This window comes from Stegostoma tigrinum, chromosome 29 (assembly GCF_030684315.1).
Source record: "Stegostoma tigrinum isolate sSteTig4 chromosome 29, sSteTig4.hap1, whole genome shotgun sequence".
Lineage (NCBI taxonomy): Eukaryota > Metazoa > Chordata > Chondrichthyes > Orectolobiformes > Stegostomatidae > Stegostoma > Stegostoma tigrinum.
Genome location: NC_081382.1, coordinates 24,178,465 through 24,199,069, shown reverse-complemented (window position 1 = coordinate 24,199,069; position 20,605 = coordinate 24,178,465). Strand labels below are relative to the sequence as shown.

The following is a 20,605-nucleotide window of genomic DNA, read 5'->3' as shown; positions in this document are numbered from 1 at the left end:
ACAATGCTATTAGGCAAGAACTGTGGATTATAAATTGGGATCAGATGTTCTCAGGGAAATGCACAACAGAAATGTGGGGGCTGTTTAGGGAGCAGTTGCTGTTTAGGGAGCAGTTGCTGTAGGTACTGGATAGGTTTGTCCACCGAGGCAAGGAAAAGATGGTAGAGTGAAGGAACCTTGGATGACAAGACATGTTGAACACTTAGTCAAGAGGAAGAAGGAAGCTTACTTAAGGTTGAGAAAACAAGGATTGCACAGAGCTCTAGAGGTCTACGGGTTAGCCAGGACGGAACTCAAGAATGGACTAGGAGAGCTAGAAGCGGGAATGAGAAAACCTTGGCGGATAGGATCAAGGAAATCCCTAAGGCTTTCTATACTTAAGTGAGGATCAAGAGGATGGCCAGCTTGAGGGTAGGCCCAGTCAGGGACAGTGTGCGGAGCCAGAGGAGGTCGGGGAGGTCCTTAATGAATATTTTGCTTCAGTATTCACCTGTGAGAAGGACCTTGACGTTTCTGAGGACAGTATGAAACAGGCAGATAGGCTCGAACTGGGTAGATTGATCTTAGTCAGATAATAGGTCGGCACACCATCATGGGCTGAAGGGCCTGTACTAGGCAAGGAAAAAGTAATAAAGAGGAGTGCTAAAATGGAAAGTTTAGAGTACACCCAAGGTGATCATGTACAAGCTAGAGTGGAAGCATTTACAAGAATTCTTTTGGTGTTAGAGAAAGCTAAAGTAGAATCAAGCTGTAACTGTGACAGAGAGCAGAGTGGTGAAGGAATAGAATGATGACTGGGTTACAGACTACAGAGGGGTCAAAAAAACAAGAGAAAGAAAACACAAGGCAATTATGCTTACATTGGTGAATTTGATCAAAGGAGCGCTGCACTGTTGTCAGGATGAATATAGGGTTGAAAGGATTTTAATGTTGCATGATAAGAGAGAGAGAAAGAGAGAGACTCCAACTGGATGGTGATGATATTTGATGTCTTCATACAGCAAGGATAGATTTTGGGTAACAAAATAGTATTAGAGGGTGGAACTAGAAAAGGTTTTATTTTGGGATTAAGGGGCGATAGTGATCATATTGAAGGATAAAGGGCAAAGCCTAAGGAGAAGACGAGAATTGACAATATAGCATGCACTGAATCAAGGATGTATACTCGTAAGACATTGCGTGGGGTTGGGAATGGATCAAGAGTACGAAAGCAGAATCTAATGGTGGAGATTGGCTTAATGATGGGGAAGTGGGAAAAAATAATAATGACAAAAGTTTTGGGGTAGAAAATGACATGGAAAAATTCCAGGTTTGAGAAGGAAGCTTTATTGAGAATTGGATATGCTCAGGGACCAGCATTGTAAGCTTTTTGCTTTGTAGCTCCTGGATATTGACACATGACTTGTGGAACTTTCCATTCGTCACTCATATAAAGCAGTTTTGTCCATGCTGTGCCATTATAACTTATTTCCACAAAGATGTCACTTTACAGAATCAAATTCAGAAGAACAAGCACCTCCAGAAGTTTGACTGAAGCTGAAATGACATGAAGCCATTCGGCAATCTTATCAATAATACTAATGTCAAAATCTGAAACAGTAAGGCGCAAAATGGGTCTTTCTGTTGCCAGTAAAAATTGCTACTGCTTTTGACATGTTTTATGCCGCTGTTTTTTTGCTTACAAATTCCCAAGAGACAGATCCATAGCATGTTTCCAATGATCCACATAAAGCACTTCTCTTTATTATTTAACCTATTCCACTAGAAACTGTCAAATTCCTATTTTGAGTAATAGATTTTGGAAAATATCTCATTGTATATGGTATTATGACCGCAATAAAACCGGCAGCCAACAGTTGGTGAAAAATTGCCAACATCATTTTACAATGTTTGAATAGACGTCTACCAACATTGTTGCAGATTAAAAATACCCTGAATCCTGCCAACAGTTGCAACTGGAGCATAACTAGGAATAAAATAAGCCATAAACCTATGCAACGTATTAAACGTTTAAGAAGTAATTGCATCCAAGTTATAAAACCTTAACATTAATTTCAGGTAACTCTCAGAAACTGTATAATTTCAGACTTGAAGCTTATGATTTAAAGTGAGCCCTGGATGTCCATTTTTCTCTTGTAAATTGCATAGTATCCCAATGTTATAAACCAGCCACTCAAATAAAAATACAGATGCAGGTCTAACTGTATACAGAATACATGGCTTGCATTAAATTGTCCTCAGACTTTTTTTGTCAGGACGTGCTGTTACTGATGAGGAGAGATGGTGAGATAACTTTTCCCCTTTACCTCACCTTTGGGCTGACTGCAGTGAGGTATGTTTATTATCTCAAATGATAATACTGCTGGATAAGTTGGATTGCAGAAAGAAATTTTCCTCGTAGATATTTTGATTTGTTTGGAAGTTAATATGGTGGCTAGTCATTGAGGTATATTGACATGGAGTTGCAGATTTTCTTCAATGGAATAAAAGATGATGATGAAAAGAATTTAAAGAAAAAACAAAGCTATCTCAATATACAAGATAGAAAGATTTAAAGAAAAACAAAATCTTATCCTATTTTCATACACTGTCCATTAGAGACACAAATAAAATATATTAAACTAGTCATACACATTTGAACAAGTTGTATTATTTATTATTAAAATGCCTGTTTATTTATATTGTACCCACAATTGAATTCACAGAACCACATAACTGTTAGAACTCACTAGTAAGCCATTTGGCTCATTGTATCCGTACCAGCTGTATGAGTGCTGTGACTTATGCCATTTGCCTAGCTTTTTCCCCATAACCCTGACTATTGTTTCTATTTACCTAATCACCTGATGTTCTCTTGAATACTTCAGTTGAACTTATCTCCACCATGCTTCCAGATATTGAATGAGGTTAGTGGGTAGGAGATGGACCCAAACTACTTGCTGTATGGAAAAGGTTTACCTTGCATAGCATTTTTCTACTTATCTACGCCCTATTGCTGTTCACCCTTTTCTAAGAGGGGATGTTTCTCCCTATGGACATTGTTCAGCTGCCTCATGAAAGTGAAAGCTATCAGATTTCCTTTTGTCCATCTTCTCTGCATAGGAAGACAGCCCCATCTTCTGCACATAAGCAAGTGCTTCAATACAGAGAAGAGTTAGGTAAAGTGTGCTGACAGATGGCTTTGGAAGAAGAAATAGATATTTAAAGTAATAGATCAAAATAATGAGTAGGGACAGAGGAATCTGTTTGATTCATAAATATAGGTATATGTTTGTCTGAAATTGAAAAATATCTACTTGAAATGTCTGAGCTGTGTAGGTGACTTGTTCTCACTACCGAATTCACAAGGAATGCAGAGTGAGTTGTATCTCTAGGCATGTTTTCTATTCACATAGTCTACTGATCTTTGTTCCCTTCACATGAGAGCCATTGGCAGTACAGGAACAAGTCATTGATATACAGTTTGAAATCTTTTTTGATCCTTCCTATCAAAGCGAGATGTTGGAAACCAGAAATAGCGTTGAGAAATCTATCCCTCAAATTTTTCATGAACAAAACAAAGGAAACTTGAATGAAATTGATGGAGAAACTCAGTAGGCCTGGCAGCATGTGTGGAGAGAAAGCAGAGTTCACCATTTGAGTCCAGTGGCTGTTCTTCAGAACTGATAGGTCTAGAAAACGTAAAAGTTATGTTGGTGACAAGGCTGTGGGTTTGGCGCGAGTGGTGGGGGGGGGGGATGCTGGTGGCTGTTAAAGGCACAAGCAGATAGGTTGAGACTGAGCCCAGAGAAAGAGAGAAAGTAGGCAGACAAAGGGGCAGTTGATTGTATGCCCAGAAGAAGAAAAGCTAGTTCTAAAGAAGAGTCACTGGATTCAAAATGTTAATCTGCTTCCTCTCCATAGATGCTGCCACACTTGCTGAGTATCTCTAGCAATTTCTGTTTTTGCTGATGAAGAAAAACTGGATAGATGATAATGGGGGCGATGAGTGGGTGAATCTGGATTGGTTACACTGAAAGTGACGCAAATCATGACAGGACTGGGGTATGGAGTTGGAAGGTGGTGTTCAAACTTTAAAATTATTGAACTCAATATGGAGTCCTACAGGCTCCAGGCTCCCCAAGGAGAGGGTGAGATTTTGTTCTTCCAGTTTGCACTGGAAACAGAGTCATTTTCACATACAGGACATAGGTGTTCTGCAGAGTGGTTATCCAGTCTGTGTTTCATCTCCCCAGAGACTGCACAGTGAGCAGTGGGAACAGTTGACTAGGTTGAAAGAAGTGCAGATAAATTGATGCTTCACCTGGAAGATCTGTCTGGGGCCTTGTATAGCAAGCAGGGAGATGGCAAATGGGCAAATGTTCCACCTTCTGTGATTGCATGTGAAAGTGCAGTGGAGGTGTGAGGAATTGGGAGTAGAGGCAGAGTGGACTTGGGGGAAATAGTCTCTGCAGAATGCTGACAAGGAACGATAGGGGAATATGTGTATCTCGTGGCATCCTGCTGGACCTGCCAGAACGGAGTTGTTTTCAGTAATATCAGGAGGCAGATCATGGTGGCTCTTTTCAGTATATCATCTTGTATCACACTTATTGGACGCATGTATCTCTTCTCACTCTTCCAATTTGTATGCTTATCTGCCAGATGTGGGTGGTGTAATTTTATCAAAAATACCTTTTTTATAAGGACTGGAGGACAGCCTAAGTGGTACTATTATTCAAGAAGGGAGCAAGAGATAAACCAAGAATCTATTGGCCAATCAGTTTAACTTTAGTGGGAGGAAAACTATTAGAAGCAGTTCTGAGGGAGAGAATTAATCTATACTTGGAGAGGCAGGGATTAATCATGATCAGTCTGCATGGTTTGGTTAAGAGGAGATCGTGGTCTGACCAATTTCATTGAATTTTTCAAAGACGTAGCTAGGTGTGTAGATGAAAGCAGTATATTTGACGCAATCTACTTGGACTTCGGCAAGGCTTTTGATAAGGTCCTGCATGGAGGACAGATGGAAAATCAAGATTTCATGTGAGGGTGGTTGGAATCTGGAGCTTACTGGCTGTGACGGTAATAGAAGCAAAAACCCTCATAACATTTAATTAGTATTCAGATGCGCACGAGATGCCAAGGCACACCCGGCTATGGGCAAAGTGCTTAAATAGGATTAGAAGTTAGATGGTTGTTTTTGACCAGTGCAGACTTGAGCCAATGGGCCTTTTTCTATGTTCTAGACCCCTGTGACTCAAGGACTAAAACTCTATGATGGCATCGCCATGGCCATGGTTCAGATTTCTGAAGTTCTGTGGACATTTTAAATTGTAATTCCAAAATGTGTATTTTGAAAGATGGCTGATGCAGCTAAAAGTGGTGCTAGATCAGAGAGTGTGAGAGAGAGAGAGAAATCGTGGAATATCACACCTGTAGTTGCAAAGAGAACATCAAACAGTAGACCATCAAATGGGGAAGAGGCAAGTCAAAACAGAATGGACTGTGATCTCTGATAATAAAGTGTGAAGCTGGATGAACACAGCAGGCCAAGCAGCATCTCAGGAGCACAAAAGCTGACGTTTCAGGCCTAGACCCTTTCTCAGAGAGGGGGATGGGGTGAGGGTTCTGGAATAAATAGGGAGAGAGGGGGAGGCAGGCCAAAGATGGAGAGAAAAGAAGATAGGTGGAGAGGAGAGTATAGGTGGGGAGGTAGGGAGGGGATGGGTCAGTCCAGGGAAGACGGACAGGTCAAGGAGGTGGGATGAGGTTAGTAGGTAGGAAATGGAGGTGCGGCTTGGGGTGGGAGGAAGGGATGGGTGAGAGGAAGAACAGGTTAGGGAGGCGGGGACAAGCTGGGCTGGTTTTGGGATGCAGTGGGGGGTGGGGAAGAGCTGGGCTGGTTGTGTGATGCAGTGGCGGGAGGGGACGAACTGGGCTGGTTTTGGGATGCGGTGGGGGAAGGGGAAATTTTGAAGCTGGTGAAGTCCACATTGATAGCATTGGGCTGCAGGGTTCTCAAGCAGAATATGAGTTGCTGTTCCTGCAACCTTCGGGTGGCATCATTGTGGCACTGCAGGAGGCCCATGATGGACATGTCATCTAAAGAACAGGAGGGGGGTGTTGAAATGGTTCGCGACTGGGAGGCGCAGTTGTTTATTGCGAACCGAGTGGAGGTGTTCTGCAAAGCGGTCTCCAAGCCTCCGCTTGGTTTCCCCAATGTAGAGGAAGCCACACTGGGTACAATGGATACAGTATACCACATTGGCAGATGTGCAGGTGAACCTCTGCTTAATATGGGAAGTCATCTTGGGGCCTGGGATAGGGGTGTGGGGACAAGTGTAGCATTTCCTGCGGTTGCAGGGGAAGGTGCTGGGTGTGGTGGGGTTGGAGGGCAGTGTGGAGCGAACAAGGGAGTCTTGGAGAGAGTGGTCTCTCCGGAAGGCAGACAAAGGTGGGGATGGAAAAATGTCTTGGGTGGTGGAATCGTATTGTAGATGGCGGAAGTGTCGGAGGATAATGCGTTGTATCCGGAGTTTGGTTGGGTGGTGTGTGAGAACGAGGGAGATCCTCTTTGGGCGTTTGTGGCGGGGGCGGGGTGTGAGGGATGTGTTGCTTTCCAGCGACACCACTCTCTCCGTGACTCCCTTGTTCGCTCCACACTGCCCTCCAACCCCACCACGCTCGGCACCTTCCCCTGCAACTGCAGGAAATGCTACACTTGCCCCCACACCCCTATCCCAGGCCCCAAGATGACTTTCCATATTAAGCAGAGGTTCACCTGCACATCTGCCAATGTGGTATACTGTATCCATTGTACCTGCTGTAGCTTCCTCTACATTGGGGAAACCAAGCGGAGGCTTGGGGACCGCTTTGTAGAAAACCTCCACTCGGTTCGCAATAAACAACTGCACCTCCCAGTCGCGAACCATTTCAACTCCCCCTCCCATTCTTTAGATGACATGTCCATCATGGGCCTCCTGCAGTGCCACAATGATGCCACCCGAAGGTTGCAGGAACAGCAACTCATATTCCGCCTGGGAACCCTGCAGCCTAATGGTACCAATGTGGACTTGACCAGTTTCAAAATCTCCCCTTCCCCCACCGAATCCCTAAACCAGCCCAGTTCGTCCCCTCCCCCCACTGCACCACACAACCAGCCCAGCTCTTCCCCTCCACCCACTGCATCCCAAAACCAGTCCAACTTGTCTCTGCCTCCCTAACCTGTTCTTCCTCTCACTCATCCCTTCCTCCCACCCCAAGCCGCACCCCCATCTACCTACTAACCTCATCCCACCTCCTTGACCTGTCCGTCTTCCCTGGACTGACCTAACCCCTCCCTACCTCCCCACCTATACTCTCTCCACCTATCTTCTTTTCTCTCCATCTTCGGTCCGCCTCCCCCTCTCTCCCTATTTATTCCAGAACCCTCACCCCATCCCCCTCTGATGAAGGGTCTAGGCCCAAAACATCAGTTTTTGTGCTCCTGAGATGCTGCTTGGCCTGCTGTGTTCATCCAGCCTCACATTTTATTATCAGTTTTTTTTTTGTCTCAACTTTTATGTTTTTGGACTCACCTCTTACTCTTAGTCTCTCTGTGTAAGTGTTGCAGTTGTGTTTCTTCTCACATCAAAATTAATAATCCCATAGTTTAAGAAAACCTAGTTAACTTGACATCTTTTGAAACCTGCATTCGTTTGGGTCTGGAAGATGGGCTGGGTGAATGGGGAAGGGGCGTCAGTTCATCTCTCTTTACCTGGGCGTTTAAGAATTTGGATTAATGAATTGGGGAACCTGGGTCTGATTACAGTAACGAGTGAAAGGAACAGGCTGTGAGGATTCCATTTTCAAATATAACTTGTGTCAAGATATTCCGAAATGGATGGATGCACTCAATGGTACTGTTTTCAAAGGATACCTTTTTTAAAGTCATGTAAGCTTTCGAAATTAGGCAGTATATATGTAAGTGATAAGTAACCATTGAAAACCATTGAGCACATTTTTGTCCGTTAGTCGAGTTTTATATTTGGACACAAAACATGATACATTTTTTGGGAAAAGTATTGAGCTGCTTTTTGTCTTAGCTGCAGAGCTAAGTAATCTGTGCAGAATCTAACATAAAAAATTCATAAAATCATACAGCATAGAAAAGACCTTTTTGGCCTATTAAGGCTGCACTGACGTAAAACTACTATAAACCTACACTGGTTTTACTTTTCAGCACTTGACCCATGAATGTTACGACATTTCAAGTGCTTGTCCCAGTACTTTTTAAAGGTTGTGAACTTTCCTACCTCAATTACCTGCCCAGTAAATGCATTTTAGGTTCTTACCACCCTCTGGGTGAAAAGGTTTGTCCTCATATCTTACACGGTGAAGTTATGCTCCCATGTTATTGACCTTTCAACTAAGGGGAGCAGCTGCTTTCTATCCTCACTGTCCATGCACTTCATAATCTTGTATAGCTCAATCAGGTCTCTATCTGCTTTTTCTGCCTTAAAGAAATGCACCCGAGATTATTCAGCAATTTGTCATAATGGACTGCTTCATCCAGGCAACATCCCGGTGAAACTTCTCTGCACCTCCTTCAATGTAATCACATCTTTCCTAAAGCACAGTGACCAGAATTGTACACTATACTTCAGTTGTGGCAAGTCAACACTCCAAAAAAAACCACGAATTAACAAATACTCCACATGAACAGAATTCTTTCTGATGGTTGGAAAAGCGAAGGCATTGTGATATATTGGAAACAATCTTCAGCTCAATGTATTTCTTTCCACATGATCAGCAACTTGTTCCACAAGTAAGCATGTCTGCTTTACTTTTTAAATTCTGAAAATATTTTTTCTTTTTCAGAGAAACCTGACAGAGTATTTTGTAGCTGTAGATGTCAACAACATGCTCCATCTTTATGCTAGTATGTTGTATGAACGGCGAATCCTCATCTCCTGCAGCAAACTAAGCACTGTAAGTAGTACTGACAGCAGAAACGCACAAACATATCAAACCTTCATAGTGCTGTCAGAGACTTCTTTTAAATGCAGTTATAGTAGTTATGTGTATGTGGGTGTATATATATATGAGATATGTGCTCAGATTATTACTGTTGGAGGAATGGGGTCAGCTACCTTGTTTCCTGCCTAAAATAAAGGATATATTGAGGGCTGTATGACATTTAAGAAAATAAGAAGCTAGGAAAATGCAGTGGCGTTGTACTGTTGCTCAAGTTCTACAGAATTCCGAGGTGCAGAGATGTTTAATAGTTACAGTATGAGTCACAGGAAGCAAATATATAGTAACAGCATATAATCGAGAAAGTTAATGGAATGCAGTCCTTTCTTAGACGAGGAATTGAACCCAAAAATAAGTGAGTTATGCTTCAGTTTCACAGGCTATTGGTAAGACCACATCTCAAGTACTGTGTATGGTTTGTCTTATTTAGGGAAGGAAGTAAACAAATTGAATAGAGTTCAGAGAAGGCTAACTAGATTTATATCTGGAATGTCTGGATTGTATTAAGAGGATAATTTGGACAGGTTAGTCGTCTTTCCACTGGAGCTTAAAAGAGTGAAGAGTGAATTGATTATATAAGATCCTGGATGGTCTTGACAAGGTAGCTGTAGGGAGAATGTTTCCACTGGTGGGTCAGCCCAGAATTAGGGGGCACTGCTTTAAATTAGGGATCTGTGTTTCAGGAGAGAGCTGAGGAGATTTTCTTTTCCTCAGTATTGTGCAGTTTTGGAATACTGTGTTTTAGAAAGTGGTGGAGGTGGGGCCATTGAATACTTCCAAGACAGAAGTGGATAAGTTCTTGTTAAACTGAGAAATATGGGGTTATTGGGGTTAGTTGGAATATAGAATTTGAAACACAATAGATCAGCCATAATCTTATTGAATGGCAGAGCAGGCCAGAGAGACTGAATGGTCTATGTCTGCTTCTATTTTGTATGTGTTTGTAAGTAAAAAAACTGATAGATTTCTCGTGTCCAGTAGCAACTGACTTACCCCAATTCCAAATATCACTTTCATCTGTCAAAAAAATGGCGTTAACCAAATGAACAGTGTTGTTATGCTACTCACTTCTAAGTGGCTATTTTATGCCTGATTGTAAGTATAAGCGGGATCTATGTAAGTATTAAAAATAAACCAAAGAAACAAAAATATAGAGATTTCTCGCAAGCTTTAAGACTAACCTCGGAGTTACCATGAAATAGTGGTGATAATGTACCTTGTACAATTTAGTGTTCAATGAGTGTCCATGAGCAAAACATGTTGTCACCGTTGTGATTCAATCACGCATGCCAACCCTCTTTCCCCCAATTGTTCCCTTGAAAAGTGTTAGCTTTTGCTTCATATCTCCCCAAAAGACTTGTGCTGGATTTACTTATGCCTCATATACACACCCTTCTATATCTGAACTGTTTCAGACATTTGTCAGGTCATCAGGCCACCTTAGTAGGTGAAATGTTTTATCTTTTGTCTTGTTCTATGCAATGTACATTTGAGGATATGATAGTATTGGGTATTTGAATCATTTGTTATGTTAGCACTTTAATTATTCTGAGTATCTATTATTTACATTATCCTGTTTTCAACGTGCATTGGTGCTTAGTTGCCTCACTGATTTTCAAGCCTAGAATTGTAATTGAACTGTAACAAATCAGAGCTCGCTCAATATTGAGCTAATATTGCTGCTGGAGAATGAACTAGTTTACTTATTAACACCTTTTCCTTATTACAAAGTCTAACAAACTAATATTGCTTTCTGTGGAAGGAGCATTTCAGGGGATTAGGTATTTGCATCAGTGCTAGTTTAGAGATGCCATGATATATTATTGATTATGTTTTTCAAAAAAAAACCAGTAATATGGATAACTGTATTTCCCAATAGTCCTGAAGATAATAGAGGCAAAGTAAAAACAACCAGTGCAGATGTCTGATACAGCAGGCTTTGTTTCTGGACTCCACTTAGAGTTCTGATCATGAACTTAACTGTTTGGGGAAGTCTGAAGGTACAAATTTATTCCTGTTGATGCTTAATTTCTTCTGCCACTGAACAGTTCAGACTAAAAGAGCCCACCTTTGAATATGCTATCTCAAGGAAGCTATTAGCCCCAGTGCACTTAGGCTAAAGTCACCTGTGCAAGACCTCAAGCTGTTTCTTTAAATATGTGTATGTGCCATATAAAGGGAAGTTGTTGAGAAAAAAAAATCCAAATTCCTGTTCCTGTTGACACACGGATATGATCCCTGTGAAAAAAAGACAGCTAGGACACAACTGAGTACTGTAATCATCACTGCCTAACCAAATTCATCACTACATAACACAATCAAGATGTCACTAACCATGGAATCCCAAAAGAAATCAGCAGCTTTAGGAAAGACAAAATGTAATTTTATATAGAAAGTACATCATAGTCAATACTAAAACTTAAACTTTCTATAATTTTCACAGCGTAAAATACAGCCTCATTATTAGTCAATTGCTTTAATTTTTGAATTGATTTGTTTATATTTAGCCCAGTATCCCTTCATATTGATAGAAAACCATATGTCCTGATTCTGTCATTTTTTGTCTGTTAGGAAGCCCTTGAGCACAGTTCTTCTACCTTGATGACTTAAAGGACACTTATCAGCTATGTTTACTTCATCTCCATCTGACACTGCTCAGGCTTAGTACTACTTAGGCTTCTATCAAGTACCAGAATGATGAAAGCTCTGAAAGATTGAAAAGCACTATCATTCTAAGATGGTTTCACATCAGTGAAATTATGTCGTATTTCAGTTGCACTTCAGATACATACACTGAAAAATTGTTTCCCTTGTACTAATCAATAAGTTCTGATGTACTGCTGAACAAAGAATGGTGCATTTTCCCATATTATAGGTTTTTTCAGTGTTGCAACATAATAGAATTTTCTCTTAGCTACCTAACAGCATAAAACATTTGTGCTACTTGTCAAGTTGCTGAAACCATCTAGAAAAACGTTTATCATGTTTTGGCTATTTGGTGTTACTTTTATTACATTTGATACCATTTCACAAAATGAGCATTTTTAAAAAAACCAGTTGCGATGATAAAGTTAACTTTAGTTCATTGAAGACAAAGGGTATTGGTGGAAGGGTGTTTTTCAAACTGGAGGTCTATGACTGGTGGTGTTCCACAGGGATCCATTCTGGGACCTCTGCTGTTTGTGATGTGTATAAATGACTTAGATGAAAATGTAGATGGGTGGGTTAGTAAGTTTGCAGATGATACAAACACCAGTGGAGTTGTGTACTGTAGAAGGTTGTTAAATGAAACAGTGGGATATAGATTTGCTGCAGATGTGGGCAGAGAAATGGCAGATGGAGTTTAATTTGGGTAAGTGTGAGGTGCTGTACTTTGGAGATCGAATGTAAAGGAAAAGTTAATGGCAGGACTCTGAGTATCTTTGATGTACAGAAAGATCTGAGTTCAAGCCCATTGCTCCCTAAAAGTAGCCATGCAAGTAGAAAGGGTGGTAAAGAAGATGTATAGCATGTTTGCCTTTATTTTGGGGAATTCATTACAAGAGTCAGAATGATATGTTGCAGGTTTATAAGACTTTGTTAGGCCACGTTTAGAGTATTGTGTTCAATTCTGGTCACTACATTACAGGAAAGATGTGGAGGCTTTGGACAGGGTACAGAAGAGGTTAACCAGGATGCTGCCTGCATGAGAAGGTATGAGCTATAAGGAGAGGCTAGAAAAACTTGGATTGTTTTCTCTTGAGTAATGCAGGCTGTGGGGAGACTTATAGAAATCCTATAAAATTGAGAGATGCGTAGATATGGCTGATCAGAATTTTTTCCCTAGGGTTACAATGCCTAATATTAGGGCCATGCATTTAAGGTTAGAGAGGGAACATTCAAAGAAGACATGAGTGGCAAGTTTTTTTACACAGAGTGTAGTAGAAATCTGAAATGTGCTGCCAGGGGTGATGGTGGAGGCAGATACAGTAGGGGCATTTAAGGGACTTTGAGATAAGCACATGAATGTGCAAGGAATGGAACGATATGACCAAGGGCAGGCAGAAGGGATTAGTTTCATTTGGCGCCATGTTTGGCACAACATCGTGGGCCAAAGGCCCGTACCTGTGCTGAATGGTTCGCAGTTCTAGGTTTTATGTTTTTACACCTTTTCTGAGTTATAAAAGCCGAAGTAATTTGTTTCTATAAAGATGGTAGTATAATACCAACACAGTAATTTCTAATGTCACTAAAGGGTACTGCGAGAAACTTGAATTAAAATCTTAAGAATGCACAAATCGGACAATGATTTCAATATTTTTGTCCATTCATTTGGATGAGGATTCAGAGTATGCATCTACAATATTGTTTTGAAGCTGAAGTATGAGTAGAAATTGTGCAGGTTTTACAAACATACTCAGCATTATTTTGCACAAAAATAAATTGCTGGAGGAAATCAGCAGGTCTGGTAGCATCTCTGGGGAGAAAGCAGAGTTAATATCTCTACTCTGGTGATCCTTTGTCAGTGTTCTTCAGTGACACCTTCATTGGTGTCCTGATGAAGAGTCACTGGACTTGAAATTTCTCTCCACAGATGTTGTCAGACCTGCTGAGTTTCTCTAGCAATTTTGTTTTTTGTTTCAGGTCCCCAGCATCAGCAGTTCTTCATTTTATAATAACTATTCCTTTGAGGAACTTCCTTTTTGTTGCTTTTATGCCAATCGTCTGGCATTTGTGTGTGATCACTCAAATTACCTCCTCATTCCTTTTCTTTCTCTCTCTCCTGATCTTTCCTTTCAAACCCTGAAAACCTGCCCCTCTCACTCATCTGTTCTGAAAACCTTTTGTTGTTTTGAATCAAAGTTATTGATGACACTCTAGTTAAGTGCCTTGGGGTGTTTTACTTTTTTTGAAGGTGGTTTATAAGTGGAAGTTGTTGTTAGAGACTTCATGACGATATGTGGCTGGTAACTTATCAGGCTGAAGCCACTAATGAACGGTTGTTTAGGATGTTGTATAAATATTTGTTGAGTGTTGCCCAGTCGCAGTGAAAGTACCGCTGTGACATCATGATTGCAACATTGTTAAAAAAACGGAATGGAAGAAGTGTTGTTCGGAAATTGAGATGTCCGGGAAAAACTGCAATTACTGTTCACTGATGACAAGACATATTTTGCTGGCATAGAATTATTTTAGTATATTTACATATTGTTAACATAATGAAATATCCAAAGGGCTTCACGGGGCGCTTTCAATCAAATTTCTGACAACAAACCAAATTAAATAAATAGTAAATAACAACCGAAAGAACTATGGATGCTGTAAATCAGGAGCAAAAACAAATTTGCTGGAGGGGCTCAGGTCTGGCAGCACCTGCGAAGGGGAAAAAAAAGTTTACATTTTGGGTCCAGTGACCCTTACTGAGAATTCAAAAAGAAATTGTACACTAACTGGAACCAAAACTAAATCCTGAGGGACATTTTAAAGGATCAAAGTGGGGACAGGAATAAAAATGTTATGGAATGAATTCCAGAACATAGGTTCTTGTCTGGAGGTCATGGTAGATGCCGGTGCAATGAAAACATTTAAAAGGCATCTGGTATATGAATAAGAAGGGTTTAAGGGATATGGGCCAAATGCTGGCAAGCGGGTCAGATCGGGATGTCTGGTTGGTGCGGCCGAGTTGGACCGAAGGGTCTGTTTTTGTGCTGTATGACTCTACAAACGTGCTTGGTATTAATGCAACTAACTAGATATGGGTGAGAAGGAATTTGCTGAAGTTTTGATAGTTTTAGGAACAAAAATGAACAAGATTAACAAGCTAGTCTCAACAATGTATTTGACATTAAAGATCTTGTATGAACAAAGGGAGGCATTTTTTTCTTTCCTCATTCATGGGATGCATTGCTGACCAGGCAGCATTTATTGTCCATCCCTAATTGCACAGAGGGCAGTTCAGAACAACCATATTGCTTTGGGTCTGGAGTCACGGGTAGGACAGACCAGGATGGCAGTTTCCTTCCCTAAAGGACATTAGTGAATCAGAATGGTTTTTCCGACAATTGACGATAGATTTGTGGTTATCATTAGATTTTTAAATCCGGGTATTTTATTGAATTCAAATTCCACCATTTGCCATGGCGGGATTCAAACCCAGATCCCCAGAATGTTATCTGGGTCTCTGGAATAACAGTCCACCTATAATAAAACATATAGAACATAGGACAATACAGCGCAGAACAGGCCCTTCGGCCCCTGATGTTGCACTGACCTGTGAACTAATCTAAGCCCCTCCCCCTACACTATCCAGTAATACCAGTAGGCCATCGCCTTTCCACCTTGAAGAATGGGTGAAACAGTTGTAATAGATGACTAAAGCCAAACTTTGAAAGAATGCAATAATATGAGCATGAGATGTGTCTTAGATTCATTCAATTAAAAATATTGATTGCGTAATTTTAATATGAAATGCTGTTATTGTGGTGGATTTTCTTTATATATTATAAAGATGTATTTTAATTCAGAGCCTTGGAAAAAGTATACAGCAGAGCCAGGGAGTACTGAGATTGAATTTACTGTTTTTTCGGACATATGAAAGTCTATTTTGCTTGTTTTGTCTTACCATATTAGAATCATGCATCAAGTTTCTTGGTGGTATTTAGAAATGTTTTGGCAAAGTGTTTATAGTAGTGCTCAATTGTATGCAGCAATAACTTGTAAAAAAAAATTGAAGATTTATGTGAGCCAATAAAAGCACTATGAGAAAAGATGAATTAAAAACTTGGTCAAAGAGAGACTTTAAAGATGTTTGTAAAACATGAGAGGGAGATAGCAGGCTAGAGAGGTTAAGGATCAATTTCTAGAACATTGGACCGAGGCTGTTGAAGGTGCGGCAACAAATGATGGAACAAAGAGTGATACTCAAGAGGGTGGAATTGGAGAAAGTCATGATTCATGAAAGGAAATATGTCATGAAGGGGTTTAAATATTAAGTAATAATGACAGAATGTTGTCAGCTGCCATAGTTTTGCAATATTCCTTTTACAATATCTTCAGCTGTTTGATATCATTAGGAGTGAATCAAGTTGGTCAAAGACTGGCATCTGTATTACTAGGAACCACGAGAGGAGGCTGAGATGTGTTATGCACTCTTCTGGGTGGAAAAAGATGCAAATACTTAGTGACGCCTTTTGCACTGATGTGCTTGACTCCCCAATTGTTGAAGATGGGAATGTTTGCAGAGCCATCATCTGTTTGTCATTTCAATGTCTTCTACATTTGTGGCTGGATATGGTAGGACTGCAAGTCTTAGATCCAACTGGTGTTGGGATTGCTTAGCCTTTTCTATCTCTTGCTGTTCCATTGCTCGGCATGCAAGTAGTCCTGTGTTGTAGCTTCTCCACATCAACACCTTATTTGCCATTGTATGCCTGACACTGCATCTGGTTTGTATTCCTGTCCTGCACTCTCCATGGAATCTGGCTAATTCCCTCAGCTTGATGATAATACTAGAATGGCAGATGTGCCAGGCTATGAAATTACAGATTACATCACTCTCCTGCAGTGTTCACAGTACCTGTTTTGAGTTTCTAGATCTGTTTGAAATCTATCCTTATTAGTACAGGGTATCCTCAGTGTATCCTCTATCAAATTCTGTGTGGTGTTTGCTCCTACCACAATGGATTCAGCCCAGATTATTTAAATTCGAAAAAAACAGTTGCGCAGGAATGCAAACATTCTTGTAGGTGACCACTGGAAAGCCAGTTTTAAGTGGAAGTTTCTCACGGAGGAAGAATTTCTTAGAGTACCGGAAAGCCCCAAGGTAACTTGGCAGTCATGTCATTTTGATTGAGCATTTTAATTCTAGTCCTTCACACTGTTCAAAGTTCCTGGCATTCCAATTATGTAGAGTTCATAAATTTAATCAAGTTTCTTTATCCACTGGTATTACTAATATGAACCTTGATATACTTTTGATTATAATATCAAAAAGACTTTAAAAATAAAAACAGAAGTATATGGAAAACATTACAGTAACTTGTAAATCCTGTTCAATTTTCTTTACCTTCTAAATTTTAACAAGTATTTGCCATCATAATTTATTTCAATCTGTGGGAATAGAAATTGCTACCATTCCACAAGAATATAAAATCAAAATGTACTTTTTATAATATTTCATAGTTACATAATTTACCTTTTGATAATTGCCTTTACCAGCTAAGCCCTCTGCATTATCTGAGACAGTTGCCATGGGCATTCTCCAAGCTAAGAACAGTTAATGACTTGACTGGAAAACAAAGCACCAGATTTAAATTCTCTCATTGACCAGCTTGAACAGTAAAGAGGAAGATTTTAATTGAGAGAGACCCCTATTGCCTTTAGGGTGTTTTTTGAAGGATGGTATCAATTTGTTAGCTCCCAGTTATTACATATCTGGCTTTATTAAGATGGTTGCCATTACATTGCATTCAACTGAGAGTTATGAAGGGGACTTCTTCCAAGTCAGAAATCACAAGCAAAACACAATCTCCTAACATGTCCTGAAACTTGGTAAATCCCAAGCATGTCCTAAAACAAAATTGCACACATTTAAATAACGTTGCCTACATCCTGAGAGGAAGTTGAATGGGATAAATCTGTTCTGTAAGGACACTTCACATCAGTAATTTTTTTTCCTGATTAGGTTCTCACAACCTTGAAGACACTTTCAATTAACATTTGTTAAATACGCTAAAGTAATGAATACTGTATCCTGTGTCTTGCTCCACAGACTAATCCCATCATTACAGACAGAGGTTGGACTTGGGAATTTTGGATCGCTTTCACAGTTGCTGGTGTTAAACACTGTAAACCTTAAACAGTCTAGTTACGCTTAATAACCATTCACTTGTTGGAAATGCACCATTCAATGAAAGTAGGTACGAGTAAGTAGTCAGTCACGTTAATGAGAAGTGAGAACTGGCCTCAATTTTAGCAATAACACATTCATCAGCACCACCTTGAAAATATTACTGGCCTCTTCGAAGGGGAATAGCGCAATGGATGCTCTGGTCAGTGCCAAATTCTGTTTCCCATAGTACTCTCAATGCAGTCAGGGAGTATTTTGACATCATGACACCTGGGAACCTGAAGACAGACATCCTAACAAAGCTGCAGAGTAAGATTGCCATAATGTTGTGCGAATTTCACGACCACAGACCGACACACCTAGCAGAATTTGCAAATCCAGAAGTAATGAGGGATTTCTATGCCACAGGCCCTAAATGTGTGGAACTTCTTTTCACTCAGAAGACTATTTCCTAAAGTGGATAATATCAATAGCACTCCATTGAGCCTAATAATAGAAATAAGTAAGCCCTGACTCCCCAACCAAACAAACAAAAATCAACATAGACGTATTCGCAGAACTACAATTGAAAGGAAGTAAGAGGAAATAATACAATGAAAGAAAGGAAGCATTTTACCATTAGATCATACCTTCACTTTATGCTGTTATCAATGCTGAAAATTCTGCTTTGAGCTCTCAAGGACTTAATACAATTTTCTAAGGGACAAGAAAGTGTGTTTCAAAGTTGAAGCTATGAAACCTTGAATATCTGAATCAGTGGCTTTATTTGCAGAAAACCTTTATCTAGATAGGTCTGTGGAGTCATAAGATTGTGTCTGCTCTTATTGTTGAACCAGAAAGTGCGAGGAGCTTTGAGGTTCAGTCTGAGTCCCTCTCATTATAAACAGCTTGGTTTCACTATAGTGATTGCTAATCAAATGGTGACTGTTACATGTGTGCTTTTTCCATGCTTGACAGAAGGTGTAACCATAGCTTTTCTCCCTGGAATTGCACACAGCAGTCACTACAAGCCTCAGTTGGTGCAAATGAGGTTATCTCTAGGCCATCTACTTTTCATGCTAATTAACTGCAGTTCAGTTTTTTTTCTGATTTACAATGCCTGGTGAAAAGCACCATGTCCCTATTAGAGTGCCAAATGGATCAATGCAGATTATAGAAATAAAATGGCATCTCAGCAGGGAATTTGGTCCTGAACTGTTCAATTAAATGGGATATATTGATTGGTTTGGCTCAGAAAATGAGTGATTGCTATCGGGACTTAAATATTTTTGTACATAACTGGAATGCTTGTATTATTACTGAACTATCCATTGTCTCATGGGATATGTTGACTGTGTTATGCTATGTGTTGTCAGCATACAACATAATGGTTGCCCCATAAAATAATGAGAGATTTGCCGTTGCCCAAGAAAAAGTTGAGCCAAGCAAACTACTTTGCTTTATTGGCAATATTCTAAAAAGTGCTAGTTATAATTTCCAATGTAAATTATGCAAAAATATTCTAACTGTCAGGGTACTTGGAAAAATGCTGAAAGCTTGTATACCATTTAAAATCTTCTAGTCTTTGCAAGAACAATTGCATGTTAGCTTTAGAAGATTGTGCCAAGCTGTAAGATACAATGGGAATGTTTATTTTTGCTTCATACTTGCACTAATGTTACAGTTTTCAGAATATTGAAAGAGTATAATAGTGTAGGTAATATTCAGTGTTATAGAATTATTTTTTCATTAATGAATTTCCTATTATTTTTACATTCAATACAAGCAAAGTGGAACATTTAGATTCTCAGCCGGAATGTTTTAAGTAAGGTAACTTAAAACGGAGCCATATTAATCAATTATGAACTGAATCAGTCGCTTAGCTAACAAACCTAAGTTACCTCTGATTGCAGTTTCTAAGAATTCACTATTTAGAAAATATCCTTTGTAACTATACTATTACTTTGAGGATTGTACAAGATATGGTTGACTCTTCAAGGGTTCATCAGTTGGAATAGTGTCAAAGAAACATATAAGTAATTAAAGTAAACACCACTTTTGTCTTTCTGCAGTTATTTGTTTGTCCTGTAGCTAATATCAGTTGTATTGAATCGGTTGAATGAGTTGGAGAATAAATCTTTCTTGTGTTATGATCTTTCCATTCAGGCTAAAAATGATTATCTTGCAGATTATCAATGTGGTTTAAGAGCCAAAAGAATAGATCAATGGTTTCAAAATATATATGGTCAAGTAATCCAGAACCCCACATATTATTCTGGGGGACATGGATTCAGTAAAACCTAGAATTAAAAGGTGGCCTCATGGTAACCATCACAATCAGTAGTCCCAAAGACTCATATCATTCACTAATGTCTTTCAAGGAAGAAATCTGCCACCCTCACTTGGTCTGGTCGATCATGTGATTTTGGATCTACAATAGCAAGCTACTCAGTTTTACCAAACTACTACAAAGTCTAAAGAAAGAAATTACACTGGATGGACAAGATAACAAAGTGTGGGGCTGGATGAACACAGCAGGCCAAGCAGCATCTTACGAGCACAAAAGCTGACGTTTCGGGCCTAGACCCTTCTGGCATCAACTTAGATACTAGACACAACAATACCAAATACTGAGATAAGAAGGTGTAGGAGCAGGAAGGCTGAGGTTTCGGGCCTAGACCCTTCTTCAGAAGAGTCTATTTTGTGAAGAAGAGTCGAGGCCCGAAACATCAGCCTTCCTACTCTTCTGATGCTGCTTGGCCTGCTGTGTTCATTCAGCTCTACACCTTGTTATCTCAGATT

At 39.9% G+C, this 20,605-nt stretch overlaps 1 protein-coding gene across 5 annotated transcripts in view; it reads left to right on the top strand.

The window, feature by feature from the left end:
- Nucleotides 1-20,605, top strand: part of LOC125465413 (DENN domain-containing protein 1A-like) — a 522,997-nt gene that overhangs the window by 245,242 nt on the left and 257,150 nt on the right. For all 5 annotated transcript variants that reach the window (XM_059638169.1, XM_048558890.2, XM_048558889.2 and 2 more), the window contains exon 9: nt 8,842-8,952. In XM_059638169.1, the coding sequence (XP_059494152.1) occupies nt 8,842-8,952 (111 nt within the window). The remainder of the gene's footprint in view (nt 1-8,841; nt 8,953-20,605) is intronic.